This window comes from Cydia splendana, chromosome 4 (genome assembly GCF_910591565.1).
Source record: "Cydia splendana chromosome 4, ilCydSple1.2, whole genome shotgun sequence".
Taxonomy (NCBI): Eukaryota; Metazoa; Arthropoda; class Insecta; order Lepidoptera; family Tortricidae; genus Cydia; species Cydia splendana.
Window position 1 is genome coordinate 9,623,320 of NC_085963.1, and position 27,770 is coordinate 9,651,089.

The 27,770-nt window shown below is 38.7% G+C and overlaps 2 protein-coding genes and 1 long non-coding RNA gene across 3 annotated transcripts in view; 2 read left to right on the top strand and 1 right to left on the bottom strand.

The window, feature by feature from the left end:
* LOC134789834 (tumor protein D54) overlaps positions 1 to 27,770 on the bottom strand; it is a 222,948-nt gene that overhangs the window by 178,278 nt on the left and 16,900 nt on the right. The window lies entirely within an intron of this gene.
* On the top strand, positions 170 to 18,907 carry LOC134789846 (protein argonaute-2). Its single transcript, XM_063760511.1, has 15 exons — positions 170 to 412; positions 573 to 910; positions 1,008 to 1,208; positions 1,526 to 1,769; positions 2,360 to 2,582; positions 3,128 to 3,373; positions 8,117 to 8,282; positions 9,588 to 9,709; positions 10,450 to 10,634; positions 11,251 to 11,417; positions 12,584 to 12,732; positions 14,215 to 14,392; positions 16,460 to 16,651; positions 17,390 to 17,578; positions 18,205 to 18,907. Exons 1-15 carry the CDS (start codon positions 394 to 396, stop codon positions 18,322 to 18,324), a joined length of 2,739 nt encoding a protein of 912 aa, XP_063616581.1. The 5' UTR covers positions 170 to 393; the 3' UTR covers positions 18,325 to 18,907.
* Positions 21,812 to 27,288, top strand: LOC134789848 (uncharacterized). The gene is made up of 2 exons (XR_010144126.1): positions 21,812 to 26,119; positions 26,804 to 27,288. It is a non-coding gene; the product is annotated as an uncharacterized LOC134789848 (long non-coding RNA).

A 27,770-nucleotide genomic window follows, 5' to 3' on the forward strand; every position in this document is an offset into this window, starting at 1 on the left:
AAACATTAAAAAAGATATGTTAAAATTAATTAGTACTAATAGGTAGTTGGAAATTAAAACAGTATATAATTAGATGTTTTTGATATGAACATGTATCTCCGTAAACGCAAACTTTTTCACACGACCGGATCATAATACCATATCCGCTGGTCATAATGTCAAAAAAAATAATGGATAGAAATCTAGATTGGTTCGTATACAGGAACCTTAACATATCATCGAGCATCGAAGACATTTGCTCTATGGTCGAATAATTGTCAAATCAACGCAGAGACGTCAATTTGTAGCAGACATTATCCACATCGTTAATTGATCACATTATAGCAAATTCAGCACGAGGAGCTTGTACATTTGTTAATTTTACACTTTTCGTTAATTTAATCAGTAAACAAGATGTACCCCGTTGGTCAACGTTAGTATACACATGTTTAAGTGATCGCTTTTTAAGCTACTAAAGAAGCACGTCCTTTGTTTGATTGCCCTAAATATTACCATTATGTAGCATAAACCTTTACATATTATAATTGTGTATCTTTGGTGAATGGTGTTCAAATCTGAATTATTTGGTGTAGCTCCAGCGGGGGAAACGAGTGGTGGTGCAGTGGGTGTGTCGGGAGGGGTGAGCACGACGGCGGGGACGACGGGCACGGCGCCCGGGGCCGCCAGCACGGCGGCCACCACGGGCACGCCGGGCGCCGCCGTGGCGCCGGGCACGGGCACCATGGCGCTCGTGTCGCCCGTCGCCGCGCCGCCGCCCGACCTGCCCGTGCTCACATGCCCGCGTCGTCCCAATCTCGGCCACGAGGGGAGGCCCATCATGCTTAGAGCAAATCACTTTCAAATATCCATGCCGAGAGGATATGTGCATCACTATGATGTTAATATACAACCAGATAAGTGTCCACGAAAGGTAATATATCAGCCCATTAAATGATTTCTGATATCTTGAGATTAATTGAAATATTATGTAAACAATGTTGTAATCAAAACAAAATGTGTTCTTTTAGGTGAATAGAGAAATTGTAGAGACTATGGTTCATTGTTATAATAAGATATTTGGTGCCCTCAAGCCAGTGTTTGATGGCAGGAATAACCTGTACACAAGAGATCCTCTGCCGATTGGCAATGACAGAGTAGAACTGGAAGTCATCTTGCCTGGAGAAGGCAAGGACAGAGTTTTTCGTGTGACAATCAAATGGGTAGCTCAGGTAATTGTCATTTCATATATTCATTTTATTTCTGATTAGTATATTTATCCATGATTGTTAACATTGCGATTGTTAATCTTCTAATGAATTGCTGATTATAGAATTGCAAATTTTGAATTTATTTTTTTAATAATTTCATCTTAAACTGACAAACTAAATTATTTTATTCATTTTTGTGGAAATAAAAAATTATAACTTTTTATATATCCTAATATGTTAACAAAGTTGCTAAATTCTTGTTCCTTGTTTGTATGATGTGAGCTGCTACATGAGTTCAGTGTGATGTTGGAAGTTGATAATGTCACTATTTATTTCAGGTTTCATTGTTTGCTTTAGAAGAGGCTTTAGAAGGTCGAACAAGACAGATACCATATGATGCCATTTTAGCATTGGATGTAGTAATGAGGCACCTACCATCAATGATGTACACCCCAGTTGGGCGCTCATTCTTCTCGTCACCAGAAGGCTATTATCATCCTCTGGGTGGTGGCCGAGAAGTCTGGTTTGGTTTCCACCAGTCAGTGAGACCAAGCCAATGGAAAATGATGCTTAATATTGATGGTGAGATACTCGGCTAATATTTTGTTTATAAACTACATATTTACTTACTGATGTTTATCAACTAATATTTTGTAATACTTCTCATCCTAGAACTTTAGTAATAGGTTATTGAAATGGTTCTATATTTTAATTTATGATTCTGAACTAATCTACAAATATAAATTTTATAGCACATGTTTTAGTTAAATAAGCCCATTAAGGCAATGTTACACCACTATCCTTACTAAACAAACAGAAAAAGATTATTGAGCCATGAAAGTTTAGTTGTTAAGTTATAAATCGTCAGGCGACAAGCAAAAGTCACTAATTATAGTTGAATCATCGAGAGTGTGGAATTGCATATGTAGTAGTATTGTTTGTTTACAGGCATTCTATATTTGAATTTTCTATTTTCTTGTACTATCAGCATACAACCACTACAAATGCAATTCCATCTTCTCGATAATTCAACTATACTAAAAAAAATTAAACAAAAATCGACCTTCTTTTAGTACTAATATGGTTCACTATGGCTATGAACTTGTGGTGGTACTTAGTGACTTTTGCTTGTCACCCGACGAAATTAACTATATTTGAATATTTGTTTTCAGTATCCGCCACTGCATTTTACAAGGCCCAGCCTGTCATAGAGTTTATGTGTGAAGTATTAGACATTCGAGATATTAATGACCAAAGAAAACCATTGACTGATTCACAAAGAGTGAAATTCACAAAAGAAATAAAGGGTTTGAAAATCGAGATCACTCACTGTGGCACCATGAAGAGGAAATACCGCGTATGCAATGTAACGCGGCGGCCGGCACAAATGCAATCGTAAGTATATATCAAACATTTCCTCATAGTTTTATTACCAAAAATGTGGTGTTTTACTGTCCTATAGATAACGAAATGTATTGATTATGTTTATAGTGTTCCTGATAAGAATCTGTACCCTCTGTAGCAATAATAGTTGCAGCTGTTATCCTTAAGTTCCTTGACTAGTTAATTACTCTAGTTCAGTGGTTCCCTGAGTTTACTGGGCTCCAACCCACCTATCAAAAACTACCAAATTCGGGACCCACCTCTTGGCCTTTTTAAAAAGGGGGCCATAAATAGTAGTTTCAGGGCCCACTCAATATATTTTAAATTAAATGATGACAATATCATATGATGTTAATAAGTTATTATGTTACAAAAAACTTACTTCCTTTTCTATGAGGAAGTTATAGTCAGTATATTATTATTTACAATAGAAATAACTTAATTTTTTTTAAATAGTTGTGGTTTGTAGATTGCATCAGTTTATTTGTTCTTATTGTTCTTAATTTTTTTTTTATTCATTTTGATTGAAATTAATAATAAAATCCCTTATTCCACAGATTCCCGTTGCAACTAGAGAATGGACAAACTGTTGAATGTACAGTCGCGAAATATTTCCTAGACAAATACAAAATGAAGTTAAGATATCCACATTTACCCTGCCTGCAAGTCGGACAGGAGCACAAGCACACATACTTGCCCCTGGAGGTGTGCAACATTGTCCCGGGACAGAGATGTATCAAGAAACTGACGGACATGCAAACATCTACCATGATCAAAGCCACGGCCCGCTCGGCACCCGATAGGTATGTTTTGAGGAAATTTTTGGCATTGTTAAAGAAAATATTAAAAGGAAATTAACATTACTACTATTGATAACATTAGCAGGAAATAAAACTGTTGTGGAAATTTACAAACACTTTAACAATTATGTTTTTATGTAAACTGATGAATATCCTTGTCATGTTTTAAACCTGTGATTGCAGGAATAGCTTAGTTAGGTCAATTCATAAGTATTATCTAAAAATAGCCGCGCACTTTACGCTGCAATCAATGGGTATGCAGCATAAATACCAGAAATAAGAAATTCATCAGAACATATTTCTTTAAAATGATACTTAAAAGTCGCCAAAACTGTTGCACTGAGTGCAACAAAATGCGTACCTATTTCAAAAAGCGCTCTGTAGACTGGTTTTATTTTTCATAAAATCGATATCGACTGGCAAATCATACTACTTTTTGGCAACCGGGTTTTTTAACCTAATTAGACCCCGCTGAATCCGAATTTGCCGGTTGCTTGGTCGAAATCTTGACCGGAAGTGAGATATTTGACATTAAAGGTCCCTTTTTTTAGTTTTTCGTAAATAACTTTTAAACGGTGGCGCATAGCAAAAAATGTTCTATTACATAAGTAATCTGCATAAAATTGCCACAAGAAAGATTCGGTACAATTTTTCGCTAGGAACAATATTCAAAGAGATATTAACGCGGGAAATTTAATTATAATCACTTGTAAGGTCCCTTTTTTTAGTTTTTCGTAAATAACTCATAAACGGTGGCCAATATCAAAAAATGTTGTTAAACGATAATAATCTACACAAAATTTTGAACAAAAAAGATTCAGTACACTTTTCGCAGGGATCAATATTTAAAAAGATAATAAAGAGGGAAAGTTCTAGTATAATAAATTCTAAGTTTCCTTGTTTTTATTTATTCGTTAATAATTTGAAAAGTATGATTTATAGCAAAAAAAAATCTTATACATAAATAACAAACATAAAATTTCCTACAAGAAACATGTAGAACACTTTTCGCTAGGATCAATATTTAAAAGGACAAAGCAGCGGGTAAGTTATAAATAATCAATTTTAAAGTCCCTTTTTAGTTTTTTGTAAATAACTCGTAAACGGTGTCCCATAGCAAAATAGGTTTTTAAGAATAAATTATCTACATAAAATTTCCTCCAAAAAATATCTCGAACACTTTTCTCTAGGATCAATATTTAAAGCGATATTAAAGGAAGAAAGTTAATTTCAATCAGTTCACAGGTCACTTTTTTTTAGTTTTTCGTAAATAACTCGTAAACGGTGGCCCGTTGCAAAACAATATTATACATAAACATTAAACATAAAATGTGACGTTCCACGGGAAAAGGTATCTTATGAGGGTTTCTAGTTTCGGAGATATGAAATGTTTTGTAAAGAGGTGAAAAAATGCTCAATTTTTTTTTATTGTGTGATCTGAAACCTTAATGCGTAACGTTTGTTTACCTGTTTTTTGTTATAAGTTAGTTATAAGCCTAGTAATGTCGTCTCAGAGTTTAGTAGAAAAGGTACCTTATGGAAAAAAGATTGAAAATTCCCAAAAAAACTAGTCAATACGGGAAAAGAAGTTTGGTATTGAACTGTATTAGCATTCTGCAAAACTAATTTGATAATTTCAGTTCTGGTTGGGGCGCCTCGCAAATATTATAACCGTACATCGACCGACATCACAAATCCAAGTAGCCTGCTATTATACCAAAGTTACTCTCGTCAAGTCTTTTTTAACTAGAATAATCTTCATTTGGTTTGGTCGCATGCAGTAAATCAGCCATTGGTTGGTGCTGAAAAATGCCAATACCCGACGCATTACCTTATGGAATATCTGAGGTCATTGAACCTCAATGCCGCTTATCTTCAATAGCAACCGAAATATATTATTGATAAGAAATAGACGATTTATACCATCTGAACCCCAAAATATTATTAGTTTATCCTAACTGTTCCATCATCATCATGCCTCATCATGTAACTTAATCACAAGGTACCTTTTCATTACATACAAATTATTGGTCTTTTTTAAGATTATTATGACGAAGAACTAATTAAATTTGGGGCAGTTTAATGTAAATTAATATTTTCTATTCATAAAAGATAAACTGTAATATGATTGATATTTTGTAGTGATGTATTATTAGATTTATTTCCATAAGGTACCTTTTCGTAAATGTATGGAGCAAATACTGTTATTGTTATGTAAGTTTAAAGTGGCATAAGGGGTTAAATATAGTATTTAGTTGGGGTTTTAGGATTTATTTCATTTGAATGACATAATTTCTTTCATATGTGCTCAGAAAAATTGATTGTGTGTCACATTAAAAGTAAAAATATTCAATTTTGTGATTTTATATGAAAAAGTCAGAAAATACATTTTCACCTCTAAATCGGTATTGTTTTTTGCTTAAACTGTCTGTCAGTGTCGTTTTCTAATAGATAAAATTTAAATCTTGAGAGCTCATTGCAATCAATCGTGAAAATTAAATAAAACTATAATTTCAAGAGATTGGTTAGTATACACATAAATCAGTCGATATCAAAAGTTTCTATTTGCATTACAGAACAAGTCGCAATATTTTTTTAATCTCAGATATAAAAGGTATTATTATTTGTAGTCAACTATGTAACTTACTTCAGGAACATAGTTTTTTAGGCGGCTAAACTTAAAACTTCTCTATCGTAAAGTTGCTCATTTCACAACATTATTTTCAAAAAATCATATCTCTGTAACTACGCAACCTAGAAGGTTGATCTTTTGTGTTATCGATAGCTTATTTATTGTAGATTACTGGGGTATGCATAACTCCATACCCGCCATAAGGTACCTTTGACCGTGGGACGTCACAAATTGTCCACAAAAAAGGTTCTGTACACTTTTTCGCTACGATCAACATTTAAAGAGGTATTAAAGGGGGTAAGTTAATTGTAATCAATTTCCAGGTCCCTATTTTTAGGTTTTCGTAAATGACTCGTAAAATAAGGCTCATAGCAAAATAAGTTCTTAATGTTCTTGTAAATAAATAATCGGCATAAAATTTTCTACGAAAAACATATTGAACACTTTTCTCTGGGATCAATATTTGAAACGATATTAAAGAAAGAAAGTTCATTGCAATCAATTCACATGTCACTTCTTTTTAGTTTATAGGGTTCCGTACCTCAAAAGGAAAAAACCGGCCAAGCGCGAGTCGGACTCGCGTTGCAAAGGTTCCGTACATTGCCCAATTTTTAACAATGTATTTTTTATATGTGAAACGCGAGTGAATTGCCTTTAAAAATCCTGTAGGGGTCGGTTCAAAAACTAAGTAATTGGTCCGACTCACGCTTGACTCCATATTTCTAATAAGTTTTCCTGTCATCTATAGGTAAAGAACTATTTTGTATGTTTATTTTACGAGTCATTTACGAAAACCTAAAAATAGGGACCTGGAAATTGATTACAATTAACTTACCCCCTTTAATACCTCTTTAAATATTGATCGTAGCGTAAAAGTGTACAGAACCTTTTTTGTGGACAATTTTATGTTTAATGTTTATGTATAATATTGTTTTGCAACGGGCCACCGTTTACGAGTTATTTACGAAAAACTAAAAAAAGTGACCTGTGAATAGATTGAAATTAACTTTCTTCCTTTAATATCGCTTTAAATATTGATCCTAGAGAAAAGTGTTCGAGATATTTTTTGGAGGAAATTTTATGTAGATAATTTATTCTTAAAAACCTATTTTGCTATGGGACACCGTTTACGAGTTATTTACAAAAAACTAAAAAGGGACTTTAAAATTGATTATTTATAACTTACCCGCTGCTTTGTCTTTTAAATATTGATCCTAGCGAAAAGTGTTCTGCATGTTTCTTGTAAGAAATTTTATGTTTGTTATTTATGTATAAGATTTTTTTTTTGCTATGAGTCATACTTTTCAAATTATTAACGAATAAATAAAAACAAGGAAACTTAGAATTTATTATACTAGAACTTTCCCTCTTTATTATCTTTTTAAATATTGATCCCTGCGAAAACTGTACTGAATCTTTTTTGTTCAAAATTTTGTGTAGATTATTATCGTTTAAGAACATTTTTTGATATTGGCTACCGTTTATGAGTTATTTACGAAAAACTAAAAAAAGGGACCTTAGAAGTGATTATAATTAAATTTCCCGCGTTAATATCTCTTTGAATATTGTTCCTAGCGAAAAATTGTACAGAATCTTTCTGTAGGCAATTTTATGCAGATTACAGTAATAGAACATTTTTTGCTATGCGCCACCGTTTAAGAGTTATTTACGATAAAGGGACCTTTAATGTCAAATATCTCACTTCCGGTCAAGATTTCGATCGAGCAACCGGCAAAGTCGGATTCAGCGGGGTCTAATTAGGTTAAAAAACCCGGTTGCCAAAAAGTAATATGATTTGCCAGTCGAATCAAGAAGGAGAGCGATTTTGAATTTTTATGTCTAGTCTACTGTTAACTTCGTACGCTATCATTTTCTACCCAGTGCATACCAGTCACGGATTTTGTACACAAATTATTACATACATCATAAAATATTACATACACAAAATTCCATATACTCGTCCAAAGACATTGCATTGCATCATGAAAGAGAACTTAGAAACCGGACTGTGTATGTGTGGGGATCACGCGTTGTCTTAAGTTATAAGCTCCAGAGGTTAGTCGATTCGATAGTTGTTCAATTCAAACTGAATGGAATCATTTACACCTGTACAGGGAGCGTGAAATCAACAACTTAGTGCGCCGCGCGAATTTCAACACGGACCTGTACGTGAAGGAGTTCGGGCTGACCATCTCCAACAACATGATGGAGGTGCGCGGGCGCGTGCTGCCGCCGCCCAAGCTGCAGTACGGCGGCCGCGTCTCGTCGCTCGGCGGACAGGTGCGTGCGACACTGTACTGTTTCACTGTGTTGGTTTGATTAACCTCGACAACCTCGTAAGTCCCCGCGTACTTGTACAAGTACAAATTAAATTCGAGTTTTGAACTCTTATAGAAATAAAAGAAAGTTCCAAATTCAAAAGCGCAAAAATTGGCTTGGGTCTTACGAGGGTAAAACAGATGTACGGCGGTCGGCGTCATCGTCGAGCGTGCACGCAGTAGTGCAACGTTTCGTGGTGTATACTATACTACAATTAGATAGGGAAGGGAGATGAACACTTGTTGAACTTAGCATGTACAGGACATTGTTAAATGAGCAACTACGTGTATAACTAACTAATATGGCTCAGCGATCCAAAGAGGATCTTGGCCTCCGAAACGAGAGCATGCCACTTTTCCCGATTCTGCGCCGTTTCCTGCCAATTATCGGCTTGAAGCTGACGCAGATCCGCTTCCACACTGTCTCCCCAGCGGTATCTGGGCCGACCTACCGGGCGGGCTACTACGTGTATACATATTTTTAAATACTTTGTTACTTAGTAACTTTTTTTGCTGACATTACCGCTTATTTGATTTATTGATTTACCCCCTTATTCATAAACGCGCTACAAACCTCAATTAGCTAATAATCGTTTGTCCTTATCTGTCATTTTGACTTATGTATTTGTAAGGAAGGGATAACGCATAATTTAACTAAATCAGGCCCGTAAAGTTTTATGAATAAGAGGATTAATTACCTTTGACTCGGTAACGTGATTATGCTATACGTATCTACATGGTCTCTCCAGCGATCAACAACGACCAATTCGATATACAACAATGACAGAATTATGTCTAGCCATGTGCCGCCAGAATTACAGCTAAGGAAATTTGAATCTAGTTGTATTTTTTAAATTAAATTGAATTTCATTTGTTCGAAAATTTTATGACACAAATAAAATGCTAATTTGTTTGTTTTTAATGAAGGTTGATATTCTATTGAAATGGAGTGTACATCCTAATATACATTGGGCGGCACGAGGCTAGGCATTAATGCACTTGACGCAGCAGTATAAGTTCTCAAGTATTTACTTCTAAATAATGTCGTACAAATAACTGTACACAAACTATTATCTAACGGTAACTAAACCTAACCAACCTACTTATGTGTATTCTCATGTAGAAGAACAACTAATCAGCATTAATTTAGTGAACAGATTTTAGTTGTAGGTTAAAGGATAATCAATATAAATTTTCTAGAGATTTTTTTTCTTTAATTTCAATGAACATGTTGGCTAACTGGTTTGCGTTCGTTCCTGTTAAACAGGCGCTACCCAACCAGGGTGTGTGGGACATGCGCGGCAAGCAGTTCTTCATGGGCGTGGAGATCCGCGTGTGGGCCATCGCCTGCTTCGCGCCGCAGCGGACCGTGCGCGAGGACGCGCTCAAGTACGTAGTACAATAGAGGGTATTACTGCAGTGTTCTGACGCCAGAGTGCAGCACTAGCGCCTCTAGTAAACCATAGAGTAACTTATATATACTGTGCTTTAAACTGTTTTTTTGACATGTTTTCATAGACAATAAAATGACATTGATGCATCAATGCAGTTTGTTGACAAGGGCCTACCGGGAAACGCGAAAATCGAAATTCAGCTATCCGCCTCTTTATCGCTCGAATGCGTAAGAGTGATAGAGAGGTTAGACAACAAAATTCGACTCTCCGGCTTCTCGGTAGGCCCCCAGATTGTGACGGATTGTGGTAGTATTGCCCCCTACGCAGAGTTTCGCGTAATATTCCCTATTAATTATGTACGATTCACATTGATCGGGACGGGCTAAACCTGGTCGTTCGATGTGTACCCAACATAAAGGTATACAAAAAACGGAGTATCTCGTCGTCTCGTTTTGATTTGTGGAGTTTTTAACAGTATTGAGACATTTGACCGTAATGTCTACATGACAAAAATCAATATGTCAACATGGTAACTTGTTTGAAGTGAGACACTGTTCTTGGGTTTGATACCCACTTTTAGTCCGCACTTTTTGATCGTAGAACTAATTAGTTTTAGTTATACCTCCGTGGTACGTACTGAGCACTATTAAATTGATCTCTAAACGGATCCGACCGACGGATTCCGACCGCTCTCTTATTTTCCAACACCATCTAATTCACAAATTATTCGTTCAGAAACTTCACCCAGCAACTGCAAAAGATCTCAAACGACGCGGGCATGCCGATCATCGGGCAGCCGTGTTTCTGCAAGTACGCGACGGGGCCCGACCAGGTGGAGCCCATGTTCAAGTACCTCAAGTCCACCTTCGTGCAGCTGCAGCTCGTTGTTGTCGTGCTGCCCGGGAAGACGCCCGTTTACGGTACAACACATTCTTACATTATCCCTTTACATTGTAAATAGGTAGGTAGGCGCACATAGGTATTGACCTATGTGCGCAACACAACTGACCGAGACTTCTTGTTAAAAGATATAGGCTTAATTTTAGAAACTTTAGACCTTAAAGCATTTAGTAACTGGAGACGCCTTGGCTGTCATTTTCTGTACAAAACAGTCTGCCGATTTTTGCGGGGGAGTGGCACGTCAAATGTATGGCTATTAGTACTTAATTTGTACGTAACGTACAAATAGCCATGTCAGATAAACGTCAGTCCATAGTCATGCTCTAAGCATTAGACCTATGTGAAGCGAAAAGGGTTAATGCAATGAGGCAAGAAACTTTGCACAACTTTTTGCTCAAATCCATTTGCGTCAAGACTACACGCCTCTTTGCCATTGCCATTTTATTCTCAACAAAATAAGACGAAAAAAACAATGGAGAACATTTTTAGTCACCTTTTACTGTAAGCAGGTGAACGTGGCCAAATAAATCATATAAAGGAATTTTGTATTTGCTGATGGCATTCTCTTCTTTATATAATAATGACATTCATAGATAAGATATAATTGTTTACTAATAAACAAATACATGTCCATAGCGGAAGTAAAGCGTGTCGGCGACACAGTGCTCGGCATGGCGACGCAGTGCGTGCAGGCCAAGAACGTGAACAAAACGTCTCCGCAAACCCTCAGCAACCTGTGCCTCAAGATCAATGTCAAGCTGGGCGGCATTAACTCCATCCTAGTGCCGTCACTGCGCCCTAAGGTAAGAGGCTATTACCGTCTAATAACTAGAATAAATATATTATGTACATAGCAGAAGTTTAGCTAGCTAAAGCAGGTCGGCAACAGTTCTCCTCACGAGGTGGTCATGGTCAACTTGACGTCGTTTATGCCGTTTCTGCCTCCATCGCAGTTATATTTCTTTTTTGATATATATTTATTTATTTCTTGGCAGACAAAAAAAGGTTTTACCATAATACAGTCACTAGCCATCAATTTTTTTTGTTAGTTAACCAAACTAAGAAAAACATTTCAATTGATGAATAGGCTATTGTCTATTAAAGAATGTCACGGTTCATCTAAATTCCTCTCGTACTCACACTGCGAAATAACGTAATGGACTTTATCTAAGAGGAAAGTCAGTTAATATTTACACACGACCGTGAACCTTTCATAATAAATATAGATTGCACAGACTGTATTTTTCCACAAGTACTGCCCGTTCGCTTCAAGTTGGCTGTTACCTTCCGGCCGGATTCCTTGCTCCACCCCCTCTGACGCCTTATCCACTCGGCTACCACAGCTTTCGACTACTTTTATTAATTATTACTTATATTTTATACAATCACAAAAATTGTGAAAAAGAAAGGCATTAAAAAATTAACTACGACATAATTTTTTGTCGACATTTTTGTATCTGTGACGAATATTATGTAACGGGCGCGGTCGGCCAACTTGAAACGAACGGGTAATAACAGCCCTCTGGACTCACCACTGCGAGAGTGATATGCTGTATATGCTCTGGTTTCCTAGGATAGCGGTGCCGTCATATAGCGGCCGTCTCCATACAAAACACTACGACATCCATATTTAGCCGTATTATTTTGTATGGAGACGGCCGCTATATGACGGCACAGCTATCCTAGGAAAACCGAGCTTTATAGCTAGAACCGCGAGCGCTGAGTTTGTGGTGGCGTCATGGCGTGACGTTTGCGGGCATGATTTATATTTTCCTTTTAAACAAACGTGATTCTGTTGGGCACCTTAGGTACTCGGTATAAGTAAGAATAGGTAGGTACGACTTTAATGGACCTATGCGAACACAACGTGAGGAGAATTGGCGTACCTACAAGTTAAACTTTGTGTCTAATTTACGGACACCAATAATAAAACTGATTAGTTTGGACACTATGTAACGTGTATGTGCAGGTATTCAACGAGCCGGTGATCTTCCTGGGCGTGGACGTGACGCACCCGCCGGCGGGCGACAACAAGAAGCCCTCGATCGCGGCGGTGGTCGGCAGCATGGACGCGCACCCGTCGCGGTACGCCGCCACGGTGCGCGTGCAGCAACACAGGTCATTCAATTACGAAGATCGGGAATCGTAAGCTTAAATCCCGGGCCTGGCCGGCTAATGCGTTAACCCGCCAAGCCCGGGTTTTTTCGCTTATGGCTTTTGATGGACTATTATGTATATTTCACACGATACCGATGAGCGGAACGCTTGTGGCTTTTTTAAATTTTATTACAAATGTAGTTTCATTGGTTTTTAAATTCGCCTCGCTTTATCTGGTTTAACCGGAACACAAAGTCCTTTCTTTCTTAGATTAGTAAATTTTTGTTTAATTTATTTTATACAGAATGTATACTGTTAGAAAAATGCATGCTATACTTGGTGTTTACGAGGAATGCGAAAGATTTTAACCACGCATTTCTGAGGTCTAAAGAAGGAAAAAATGTAATATGAGTTTAGGTCAATTTCGCCAAAAAAAATTTTTTTAGTTTGGTTTTTTTAAATTTTTTGGATGTATTTGTACATAAAAAGTAAATGTTATTGGTTAAAATTTCACTTAAAATGGATTTTTACTTTTTTTTCGTAAAACTTCGTTTTTGCAAAGTGTTATTGTCACTTTTTGACATCTATCAATAAGGATATTTAGACTACGTCCCATAGTAGCAACATCGCCATCAAAAAGGCGTTTTGCACTATGTAACAATAAAAACTATTTTTTTTTTAATTGGTAATAACTCTGAAACTAGGCGATTTTCAAAAAAGTTTATAGGACATTTTTGGCTCTATCAGGAATACGCTGTTAAAATTATTCGGTTTCGTCATGTTACACCGTGTATAAAGTACTGCTATATTTAAGAGAATTATCTCAAGATTATCCCAATTACAAACGTTTACTGGTTTGAATAAAATTATCCTCCTCTTTGACCTCACAAATACCACCGAGTTACCGAGTTAGACCAAGCTAAGTGGCAGCGATTTTGATAACCCAGACTATGCAAGTGTTTGAAGAGTTATTTTAAATGTAAAACTTTGAAATGATGACGTTTAAATAACACTTGCAGAGTCACTTTTTTGCAACTAAATTATTGTTTGTTTTGCTTGGTCTAACTCTAGCAACGAAAGTAACAAAATATATATTTTTTAAATCTTTTATTCATGATAAACTAAAATACATTTTATAAATTACATAAAACTCGCCAAACTGTGAAGTTTGATGGGGAGGTAAAATATACTAGGTATTGAATTGTTTTGGCTATAACGCGTACTTTTTCATTAAACTGAAACAACCCGTTTAAAATGAGTAAAATTATTAATTATCTCGCAAGAAACAGATTTACCTAATTAAAACAGAAAGAATCGACTTTATCACAATTTGACTGATAGAAAATTATTGGCATTTAAAATTCGCGACAAAATCGGAATTATTACCATTCATCAGTATTTATCATCAATATATATCATTATATCATATTCGAATTCGCTTGCCATCAGCTGTTGTAATACTCCTCCCGTGTACGAGTTATGCATGTCAAGGTCAAATTGCAGACAAGAGATAGTTCACGAGATGAGCAGCATGGTGCAGGAGCTGTTGATCATGTTCTACAAGAGCACGGGCGGGTTCAAGCCGCACCGCATCATCATGTACCGCGACGGCATCTCCGAGGGCCAGTTCATACACGTGCTGCAGCACGAGCTGACCGCTGTGCGCGAGGCGTGCATTAAGGTGGGTGTTGTAGGTCGAGGTCACGTCACAGATAGTTGGAGCAGCATGGCGCAGGAGCTGATCATGTTCTACAAGAGCACGGGCGGGTTCAAGCCGCACCGCATCATGTACCGCGACGGCATCTCCGAGGGCCAGTTCATACACGTGCTGCAGCACGAGCTGACCGCTGTGCGCGAGGCGTGCATTAAGGTGGGTGTTGTAGGTCGAGGTCACGTCACAGACAGTTGGAGCAGCATGGCGCAGGAGCTGATCATGTTCTACAAGAGCACGGGCGGGTTCAAGCCGCACCGCATCATCATGTACCGCGACGGCATCTCCGAGGGCCAGTTCATACACGTGCTGCAGCACGAGCTGACCGCTGTGCGCGAGGCGTGCATTAAGGTGGGTGTTGTAGGTCGAGGTCACGTCACAGACAGTTGGAGCAGCATGGCGCAGGAGCTGATCATGTTCTACAAGAGCACGGGCGGGTTCAAGCCGCACCGCATCATCATGTACCGCGACGGCATCTCCGAGGGCCAGTTCATACACGTGCTGCAGCACGAGCTGACCACTGTGCGCGAGGCGTGCATTAAGGTGGGTGTTGTAGGTCGAGGTCACGTCACAGACAGTTGGAGCAGCATGGCGCAGGAGCTGATCATGTTCTACAAGAGCACGGGCGGGTTCAAGCCGCACCGCATCATCATTTACCGCGACGGCATCTCCGAAGGCCAGTTCATACACGTGCTGCAGCACGAGCTGACCGCTGTGCGCGAGACGTGCATTAAGGTGGGTGTTGTAGGTCGAGGTTACGTCACAAACAGTTGGAGCAGCATGGTGCAGGAGCTGTTGATCATGTTCTACAAGAGCACGGGCGGGTTCAAGCCGCACCGCATCATCATGTACCGCGACGGCATCTCCGAAGGCCAGTTCATACACGTGCTGCAGCACGAGCTGACCGCTGTGCGCGAGGCGTACATTAAGGTGGGTGTTGTAGGTCGAGGTTACGTCACAAACAGTTGGAGCAGCATGGTGCAGGAGCTGTTGATCATGTTCTACAAGAGCACGGGCGGGTTCAAGCCGCACCGCATCATCATGTACCGCGACGGCATCTCCGAAGGCCAGTTCATACACGTGCTGCAGCACGAGCTGACCGCTGTGCGCGAGGCGTGCATTAAGGTGGGTGTTGTAGGTCGAGGTTACGTCACAGACAGTTGGAGCAGCATGGTGCAGGAGCTGTTGATCATGTTCTACAAGAGCACGGGCGGGTTCAAGCCGCACCGCATCATCATGTACCGCGACGGCATCTCCGAGGGGCAGTTCATACACGTGCTGCAGCACGAGCTGACCGCTGTGCGCGAGGCGTGCATTAAGGTGGGTGTTGTAGGTCCAGGTTATGTCGTAGACAGTTAGAGCAGCATGGTGCAGGAGCTGATCATGTTCTACAATCTAAATCGATATTATAGTGGAAATTTTCTGAATCTGGCCAAAGCGTTTAATACAGTTGAGTTCAGGATATTATTAAACAATCTTATTGAAAGCTGACAGGGGGTTTGATTAAATTGGAATGGGCTGGTTCAGAAGCCATCTTAACACTCCTAAAACTTTTGGTGAACGTTGATTTGGACGTAAGTAAGGGACTCTACCAGTACATTTTGGGGTTCCGCAGGGCAACTTATTGGGCCCACTTCTTTTTAATGTGTGAAATTTGGTGCTATGACATCTCCTGGGAGCAGATAATAGGTTCTGCAGCAAAATAAGAGACGCCCCAATCAATTTAAAAATCAACGCGTAACGTAACGACAGTCCGCGACTGGCAAGGAGGCGCAGATCACTAGCTATAGCTCAAGAATGGGAAGGTGCGCCGGTAAAAAATCGGAATCGGAGGGACTGCACTCAACATTCTCCTGCATTCATTTATTAAGTTTTTTTGTTATAGTTGATCAAGTAATCAGTATCTGTCTAGAGTCGAGAGAGTCGAGCCACAAACATAAATATTTTTAAATAGCTTTGCTAGTTGGTTGCTTTTCTCCACTCAGACTGATCGACCCCTCTAAAAGCAAGCCTACTTTAATATCTATCTATGCACAGTTGGAGGCGGAATACAAGCCGGGCATCACATTCATCGTAGTCCAGAAGCGGCATCACACGCGGCTGTTCTGCGCCGACAAGAAGGAGCAGTCCGGCAAGTCTGGCAACATCCCCGCCGGCACCACCGTCGACCTCGGCATCACGCACCCCACCGAGTTCGACTTCTATCTCTGCTCGCACCAGGGCATTCAGGTACGAGCACAGGACGGCCGGGCAAGTCTGGCAACATCCCCGCCGGCACCACCGTCGACCTCGGCATCACGCACCCCACCGAGTTCGACTTCTATCTCTGCTCGCACCAGGGCATTCAGGTACGAGCACAGGACGGCCGGGCAAGTCGGGCAACATCCCCGCCGGCACCACCGTCGACCTCGGCATCACGCACCCCACCGAGTTCGACTTCTATCTCTGTTCGCACCAGGGCATTCAGGTACGAGCACAGGACGGCCGGGCAAGTCGGGCAACATCCCCGCCGGCACCACCGTCGACCTCGGGCATCACGCACCCCACCGAGTTCGACTTCTATCTCTGCTCGCATCAGGGCATTCAGGTACGAGCACAGGACGCCCGGGCAAGTCGGCCAGCATCCTCGCCACAACTTTAACAAGACCTATCAAATACAACAGATTTAAAAGATCAATTGAAGCTCTTCTGTTCATGTGTAAAGGTACTATGGAGAGCTAATTTGCTTAACATAAACAATGCTGGCAATACTGGAGAGTGCCATGGTTTGAGCACGGGCTTGTCGAATGCGGGAGCATGCACATCTAATCTACGCTGCAGGTTGTGAAGGAAATGAAAATCTTTTGCTCACTCATCCTTGCGCTCAATCGAACTTCAAAATTGAGTTTGCTTTTCAATTCCTACGACATTCGTGGGTTTATAGAAACCTTCACTATTATGAGATGTTAATTTATTTTGTTTCAACAGGGCACGTCGCGACCGTCCCACTACCACGTGCTGTGGGACGACAACCACTTCGGGTCGGACGAGCTGCAGTGCCTCACGTACCAGCTGTGCCACACGTACGTGCGCTGCACGCGCTCCGTGTCCATCCCCGCGCCTGCGTACTACGCGCATCTCGTCGCCTTCCGCGCCCGCTACCATCTGGTCGAGAAGGTAGGATTACCAGAGAACGTACACTACCCCTCTGACTGAAGGCAGTACTCGTACCAGTAAAATTCCTGTCATTATTGATGCTACTGCGATGCTAGTGACGTCGTTTAGCACCAACGTAATTTTTTAGGCCTGGTTTTTGAGAAAACGCAGACAGCCGTCCGAAATTTGCAAACTTAGCGTTAATAATACACAACAAGATACATGTTTTACTTACATGATTTTGTTTTAGCGCAGTTGGCTCAGGTTTGGCTGGTAGCTTTTTGGATCCGATTTAGTAGCAATAATGGCAATAACTCTTTAATACTTTTAATGACAAACTCTTACATGTGTACATAGAAAAATAGTAAAAAATAATATGTAATGATGAGTAATATAATATTGCAATATTCGTGCATGGAGCAGTGAGGTGAAAGCGAATGCCTAGGGTTTTTTTGCCTCTTTAGTAACATTCGTGACCAATCGCAGAGGCGGTAGATGTGATATTGGCGCTAATCAGTTCCTGATGACACAATATGTGGTATAGGTTGCGTAAAGTACGGTATCACATCCTGTTTTAAAATTTTCCTAAATCCCGCACGCCGTCATCTGAAAACCTAAGAATTACAACTCTGGTTTGTTTATTACAGGAGCACGACTCTGGAGAAGGCTCGCACCAGTCCGCCTGCAGCGAGGACCGCACGCCCGGCGCCATGGCGCGCGCCATCACCGTGCACGCCGTCACCAAGAAGGTCATGTACTTCGCCTAGACACGCCCTGCACAAGCCACGGCGTGCATACTAGGGTTAAGGTGAGGTGGGCCCGAGCCTAGAGCGACACTTACACTAATTACATTAATTTTAAGTCAAATGGAAAAATGTATAGGCTCACCTCGCATTAAGGCGGAAACCCGCTGCGGCGTACGCTATGCACAATAGATGAAGTACGGGTCGTATGACAGTGCGCCGCTGTGGGCTCAAGTGCCAGTCGAGCTCCTCAATTAAGTTGCTTTAATATGACCAATCAGCGAATCGAAAAGTGACAAAAATATAATATATTGACCCGTAATATTTTTCGGCAGATTTGGACGCGATTTATTTATAATTAGATTACGTGATACGTCGAAAGTAATATACTTTATGGGAGTTATAAGGCATACACAGGCTCCACGTGACGTGAAGCTACACTCAAGAGCAATGAAAACGACATTGTAGAGAATTTCCATAGAAAATGACCCCTTTTCATTGTTCTTCATTATATTAGTGTGACTTATTCAGGGCCGGATTAACCCTAAGTCAAAGTAGGCAACTGCCAAGGAGCCCCGCCTCGGCTAGGGGGCCCCGGCGGCTCAGCGCGCACCAAATAAAATTTTGTTCCATAGGGTCAAAATTCATGAGTAAATTTTTTATTCTTATAATAATGAGTATGTTTTGTTATTTTTTATTTCGATCCATTCTTTAAATTAATGAAATACCTACTGTAATAAAATTGAAGCAATACGTTACAGTTTACGGGGCGTATTCTGCGTACTTGTTGTAAAATTGTAATAATAGGGTGTTTCAGGAAAAATGGTTCACTTTTTTTCGAACAACCAACAACTTTTTTGGTTATTTCGACTCAGAATCACGAGGACTATTGATTAAAACAAATAAAAAGAAAGAAGATGAACGTGTCCCCAGTTTTTCGTAGGAATGCTCGACCTTCAGCCTCACTTTTTACCTCAATTTACCATTGGTTTGTGTTCCACATCTCCTCTACTTCAGCTTAGCCTTTGGCCTCGCTGCGCCAAGCTCGGCTTGCGGTCTCGCTTTATAATACAGTGGACATTGGTTCATTGGTTCGCCCTTTTAACACGCTTTCACAATTTGCGATATTGTTAACAAAAAATTTCGGGCTCGCTCGCGTTTATTTTTGGTTATTTAGTTGACCCTGTATTATCTACATGTTATCTTGACTAGTGAATGAATAGAGTTAGACCAAGAAAAGTCCGCAACGATCCCGACAGCATACGCAGCGCAAGCACCATTCATACGTCATAATTTCATAGAAATTTGACGTTAAAAATAAAACTTGCACTGCGAGTGCAATCATGCTTATCCTGGTCCAACTCTAGTAATTTAAATTATTTTAACATATGGAAATTCTTTATTATTAGGTTGATTCTAATCATGTGGCTCGGCGTTTGGTCTTATGGTCGGACAATCGCTGTTCAGCCTCGCAAAATATTAACTATTGAGAAAATCAACTTTGTGGCACTAGTTGAGCTTAGCCTTTAGCCTCGCTTAAAATTTGCCATTAGAGGTAGATAGGAAAGTGACGCTGAAGCTCATCTTTGGTATTTCACTGGGAATTAGCCTTAAGCCTAAAGGGCTCTCCCCACACTTGATGCGACGCGGAATCGGCAAAAACCGATAGAATAAAGCTTTATGTCCACGCAATAAGAGCGAAAAAGACATCGTTCGATTTGGATCGGCTCGGCCGACGCCTGAAGATTGAAATTAAAAACGCAAACTTATATCCCTGTACTGAATATGTGTGCAGAATTGACTGTAGGGGGCCCCGAGCCCCGCACTGCCTAGGGGCCCCGATATGCTTAATCCGGCCCTGGACTTATTCAACGTTACAGCCAACTATGACGTTGCTAAACATATATAAGGTCTTAATGTAAATGCTGAAGTAGTGACACCCTAGGTTATATTAAATAAATTATATAATGGCGAGCTGGATGTGGTCGTACAATCATATGTTTACTTTTTTGCATCTTCTTTTTAATAAGGTCAAAAACCTATACATATATCGTCAGGTGACAAGCAAAACTCACTTATTACTTAAAAATTATTAAACAAAAATCAACCTTATTTGATTCACTATGGCTATGACCTTGTGGTGATAATTAGTCGGTGGGAATCATGCATAAATGTTTGGCGTCGACCGTCCACGTACAGTGGCTAGCAGTGCAATGTTAACTGGTCGAGGCGTGATCTAAGCAGCCGGTGCCCATATCAGCTATTTTTGTACATTTATTGATTCATTGATTTATCCACAAATCGTTTCTCTTTGCAGTTATCGTGTGCCTTTAAGAACGATGTAACTAGATAATTTTTAATCAGCCTTAATGTAACCAAGCAACTCTATGGGTCGTATCACTTTCAATGGAATTAGTACTCTAAGTAATAATAATATAATGTTATGTATCAATATTAGAAATTTCACTGTGAATTTGGGTGACGTGGTTTAATACTGAACACCCAGAATGAATGGCCATTTGAAGGCGTCATTTTGACCTTAGATGCTCAACAGTGAAATCCTTAACAAGGCAATTCTCGAGTTCAGTGTGAACTGTTTTCAGTCAATAAGTATTAGTATTATTGTCGGGTACAGAGGCAGGCGTGTAAGTGTACGCGCGCTACTTGCGTTTCATATGTATCTGCTACATACAAAGTAATGAGCCTTATTTACATATTGATCACCCCTTTTAATTGGTCACAAATTCATTTTATCTGAATCTCGGTTTATTCTTAAAGCAATTCTCCCTTCTCCCCTCCGAATCTGCCTCATTTTTGTAAGATCGAATGGGAAAGAGACCCATTCCTTTTATTTTTGGTCAAAATATATATTATGTTCACTAGACTTATATCGACCGGGATAGGTATGATGATATAAGTCTAGTGATATGATCTATGTTATCATGATATCTAACTAAACTTAGTGAAATACAATTGTTGCTGAAAATATGGCAGTTAAAATATATACTTGTCATCATGTTTTTAAGTTGTTTGCATATTTTTGCAGCTGTTATCAATAGTATGCTCTGGCTTACGTTTATTCGATCTCAATCTCCCGCGCAATAGTTTCGTACTGTACAAATAAAGTAAGTTAAATTGTTTCCAAGTATATTTCCAAAAAAGTTATATCGAATTATAAGTTCTACTCATTGCGAGCCTCTTTCTATTTTATTTAGTCTTAAGTAGCAAACTATGTTGTGGAAATGGCATCTCGCGTTATTTTTATGTAACATTTAAACAAGTTCTTCGCTTGTTTTGTGACTGCAGGAATATCGGTGACGATTCGCGAACGTGTCAGGGCGGTTTCACATTGCCCTGCAATAATCGTATCGAAACCTGCGGGCTCAGCACGGTTCCATTTTTATCGACTATCACTATGCGCGTCCTTTTCGCACTTACATACTTGTTAGAACGTGACAGGCATGGTGACAAGGGATAAAAACGCGACCGTGCTAAGCCGCCTGATCAATAAGATATATGGTGACTACTTTGAAAAAACGTCGTATCTTGTTCTGTCAATCAAAAGAAAAATGTTGTAACTATGTATGGGATGCATACAGAGTTATAGTTGAATTATCGAGAAGATGGAATTGCATTTGTAGTGGTTGTATGCTGATAGTACAAGAAAATAGAAAATTCAAATATAGAATGCCTGTAAACAAACAATACTACTACATATGCAATTCCACGCTCTCGATGATACGACTATACTGCGTTTTAACTTTGAGTAGCAGTGCGAGATACGAGATTTTTTAAAGTAGTGACGATGTATGTGGAATATTATGTGGGTTCAGTTCAGATATCGTATCGGCTATTGTGGAACCGCGCCTGCATTATCGTCGCTGGATGTTATAATTGCTATCATTTTACGATTGTTTTTCGTGGGAAATCTGCTGTGCTATTCTTGTTACTTAAATGCCTGCCAAATGTCTAGTGTAGGAGTGTTTGCACTCTCGATTCAATATTCATCATTTAGAAATATTATAATAAGTTATTATAAATTTAATTATGAATCTAAACAAGGGAAATAATCATTATTAGACGTAAGTGCACTTCAAACTGCGTTAAAAGACCTTCACTTGTATCGCCGGAATCACTGTCAAATATTATTCTTAATAGATAATGAACTATTTTCGAAAGTTGTAATAAGAATCATATAATAACGCTAATAAAACGGGGTCCCTTTGTTTGACATAAAATTTTAAGTCATAAGGTATTGTTTGTCATATTATCATTAGTCCTAAAACTGAAACCGTAAAAAACTTTTCAGGATTTTCGTAAGGTTATCCTATAGATGGGTTACATTAGGTTTGTTTTATGGCAATCCTGAAAAGTTACGCGTTTCTGAACCAAACAAATTATAACTAACGAAAATGCAGACAAACAATACATTATGACTTAAAACTTTTTGGGAAACAATAGAGGCCCTAATAAACCATCTGAGGGTATCTCGTTTAAGGAATAGTGTAAGAATGTTTTAACTTATCAAATCATTGTACCCGTCGTTTTGAGCTTCGAGTTAATATAAACATTAGATTAAGATTATTAATTTTAAAATGTCGGCCGAACTAATTTTAATTATGACAATGATTGAAATATTATTGCTTTAAGTTAACATATCCAGTTTTATCAAACGAGCATTGATAGAATCACTACTTAAATCTGGCTCAAGATGCCCTCTTTTTATTTTACTATTAGGATTTAGCAATATTGTTAATTATTCTACGAAGTGTAGTTTATATACGCGATGAAAGTTCTTTAACCAAAAACTTGACGCTGAATTAGGTACTTACCTAAATATTTAACACATTCAGTGCCGAAAACCCGACTATCGGGTATTTTATGATTTCGTTCCCAGGTCGGACGACCCGATAGTCGGGATCGTGGTACTACTGCTTTATATGACGAAATTATTGTGGCCTGGCGCGGATGTCTTATTTGGCTGGGTGGCAATGAATGTGTTAAAAGCAGACCGCGAGGATCACCGAGTTTTATTATTTAAGTATGTTGTTAGCTGTAGGCGCTCGAACATCTATATTAATATTATATTATACACGTAAATGTTAAGATATAGCTCCCAACAAAAACCGCAATCCCCCTCGAGGCCAAAAAATAAGGTTGTTATACCGCCTTTTTAGTTATAAGCTTTTTTCTATCTTATTTTTATTTTGCGGATATCTAATATCGATCATAGTAACTTATGGCTCTTAAATGTATTATGAACTCTTAAAAGGATTCTAGGAATCAAGTTATCTTATAGATACCGATTTTTTGCATATTTTCTGCTGAGATCCTTTGGAAAATTTCTTGCAATTCTGTTGTTCATACTGAATCAATAGGTATCCATTGCTCATATAACAGTTTAATTTCATGAATCATTTTTTTTCCATTGCGTCTAAATTAATCGATTTGATTTAAGGTATCCAGATAGGAATCCTGTAAACTTTTTAAGAGGCACGCGAGTAAGTTGCGGGCCTTCACATTTTTAGGATGTATACTTTAAATTTCTGGTTTAAAAGTCTCCGATAAATTACGACTTAGTAGTTACACTGAAGAGTAGGAGAGATAACATGGGATGTATTGTATCTTATCACTCTTACTCTTCCTGTAAATATCTTCCTAAAAGATAATTAGTAAACTTCCTAGTACTTACACAAATGTTTATACCTATCGCGTCGAATGATGTCCATATGACTGTTCCTTCGAGTCTCTTTTGGGTGGACTAAATTAATACAATAATCGATGATATATCTTACCGTATTTTTATTATTTAAATGTTACATTTGTATTTGTTGATTCTGAATAAGGCCCCTGAGGGCTTACCGTAGACATAGCAAATCGAAATTTTGTCATCTGACTCTCTCTTTCTATTGCTTTTGCACATTTGAGTAACAGGGCGGCGAATAACGTTAGTGGCAGGCCCTCTGAGCAACAAACGGGGCAACGGAACGTGACTTTCTGTTACTGTCAAATGCTCCAAAATAAATGTGAAATACATTAATGTGATAAACTAAACTTATGAAAAAATGTCTACAAATATATTACGTGTCATTCGACGCGAACGGTATAGAAAGATTTTGTAAAATACTCACATTAAATTTACTTTTTACGCCAAAAGAAACTAAAAATAATTTTACCAAGTACAACAAATACAAAGTAAAAATGTGACTTTCCATCAGAGAAGTGTCCTTGTGCTGGAAGCATAAGGACCCTTCTGGGATGGAAAGCAGCAAATACTTTTCCCGACCACTAGCAAATAAAACTAAATTAAATTTGTGTCTACCTATAAAAGAAACCTAGCAGTTTTGAGTACTTGGTATTTGTCTTTTCGTGTAAATTAATAATATGATTTCATAATTGCTGTGAATGAATTTGTAAGATCTGTTAGGTAACAGCCTGATATAATTATTTACAAAAAAATTGAGCGCTCGCAACTGTTTTCGCATATGTTGCTATTTTTATATTATATGACTAAGATTATGTTATATGTATTTGACACACCATATCTAATACTGGACCCAAATGTTTCTGACACGAATGTTTTCCGTGTATAGTCCACATAGTACCTAAAGTGTTATCTTAGATTAGTCTTCAGATTTCTTCGTGCAGGGTAATTTCATGGAGTTATTGAGGTGGTTAGCTGTGGCGAGTATTGTAATAGTAGCGCTCAATCCGCGTACAAAGATCGTCCTTTATATTTAACATGTTTAAGCCGGTATCTTTGTCGAGTTTAGTCAATTCAAGGTAAAATCGTCGTATTTCCATTTTATTAGGCTAAGTCTAGATATTAATTGTCTACCTACATTAATCACGCACTGTAACTTGTTTCTAATAAGTCGTATTTTTTTTACATATAAAGTGGCATCAATGATATCTCCGCCTGATTGTTAACTAAATTTGGAACCTGAATGTTAATGCACACAATTAAGTCCACTGTTTTGTAATTAAATGTTACTTATTGATTCAACAATCAATGTATTATAAAATTGATAAAACATTTGCCCACTTGTTAGCAACAGAGTACCTAACTACTAGTAACGTTGAACAGCTAAATTGCCTTAGTGAACTATTTAATAAAAACTTAGCAATAGTAAAATCCGAGCGTCTCATTAATTGCCTTAGAATGATTACCTATATACCTATACATATAATCCATGGAATAATGTAAACTAAAGTGCTTATACACATGTTTATTAGGCCTTTAAGATACGGGATTAAAACGATGTAGAATGGAACGATAACTCCAAAAATAATGTAAATGTGTGTGTAGTCGTAGTCTGCACTTTCTGCCTTTCTTTATTGGTAAACCACTGATTAAATTAAATCTTATTTTCCATTTGAATAATTTTGCCATCAGAAAATGTTAGCGGATCTTTTTCCGCATTTTTCGCACTTGGGCTTTGTTCTAGCAGGATGTTCCATATTATGACAAAATGGTATAGAAAAATTTGCCCGTGTAGAATTGTATTAACTTCAAGTTCTTGATTCTGTTTTTTTTTACAGAAAATATTTTTCAAACTTCTGTCCGTTCACTCTGATTATGAATACCACTAAGTACTACCACTGTAAACAATTAGCATAGAGTCGCGTTTTAAAGTAGGTACGATTCCCACCGAACCGGCGGAGTCGGCGCGCATGTCACATTTGTACGGCCGCGAGCCGGTCGGCTCCTCGCGGACGCGACCGGCTGCGGGACGGACTCCACCGCTTCTGCCAGGCATAATGTATGGTTTAGGCACATTGAAAATGCGCTCCGGCGCGGCCCAACTCCAGCCGGTCGGTGGGAATCTTCGAGCAACACGGAAGGGAGACGGCATTCGCACTATTTCCCCTCTGCCGAGGTACAAGATTAGCGCGTCAATCTAATCTAGCGCGGGTAATAAAACTAGTTGCACTTGGATTTTTCACTAGACCGAGTCCAGACGCGCGCGTGAACACTGCTGCACAAAAATGCCTGTTTGCTCGGTTTTTTGTTATAAAAAGAGGTCGGGGACATCAAATTTACAAAAAGAAAGTGTTACATTTCACATGTAATATTTTTTTTTACATATCATACGTTTAATTACATTCAAACACAATTATTATATTTTAGTCTCATGTAATTGTTGGATTTATCGATTTTGCTCGCTCAGTACAAATTGCGGATCGGTCGAGCGACAAATCCGACTTCTCACATCTCAGAATACAATAACATACTTCAACGAAAATGTGTTAGTGTGCGTGTTGTGACACTTGTCACTCGTCCGTACACAAAAAGAGATCGAGGTTTGCAAGATTTGTCTTTGACGTGTGTCATTTTCTATGTATTTGTGTCGTCATTACAGATTGGATTTTGTATGTAAGTGTGTGAGAAGTGCGACTGTGTGCACCTTTCCCCCCGCGAAAAATGGCAGAAATATTTGTACGGTGAGATATCGCTTGGGCCCCTCCCTTCCGATGTGTCGGAAGCCGGTGTTGCTCGAAGGTGGGAATCCTACATAAAAGGGTCAATGTCGGATGGCAGATTTATTCTTATTTCTCATTATTTTGAATGGAGGCAATTTTCTTCTTACATACAAAGAAGCTTACCAAGGACTATTATTTCTTTTAATTAATATTAAATGTGACAAAACTAAGAACCCTTTCACTGAATCAAAGTAGTTAATATGAATATATGTAGTATTTATATTTTTACAGATTCTGGTTTATATAGATAAGGGGGTGGACAGATACAGTAGTATAAAACGTGTAATGTAAACCTTGTATTGTATAATGACAGTGCAAAACAATCCCCTGTAAAAATGCAATAAATAAGTGAATCAAAAGTCTCTACTTTATTAGTCATAATTATGAATGGCATATATTGATAATATTTCTGTGGATGTAATTATAACATTAACGTAGCCGTAATATTACAGTTAATGAATTGCGAGATATGTGTATGGGTTGTAATACAATCTGTTTATTAAATTTGAAGTTTTATTCTCAATAACGAGATCATACGATTACGATTTAACCTTTTCGACGAAGTGTCAAAACTGAAATTGAACTTTATGCATATGCGTAGGTCTATGTTGCTCTGTGGTCTGTGACGGATTAATCCGTCTTTGGCGTTGGACCTGCGGTTCGGATAAATATAACCGTCGTCGGCGTCGAAAAGGTTAAAGTGTATTCCCATCTTCCCCGCTGCCATATATATGAGGCGGGGACAATTGGGAATTATTTATATAAAGCGCCTATTCCCATCTGTGTCCGGCGGGGACATATTCCTGTCGTTCGGAAACAGGAACAATTTTCCGAGTCTGTCATGGTCGCGATGATCCATTACCAAAGAAAGGTCAAAATGCATGTGGTTAAATAATTAAAACATCTGGGCTTTTATACATAAATTTTATTTACCATTCTTAAGGTATTTGATGTAAATAGTGAAAATATTTTATAAGTAAAGGAAA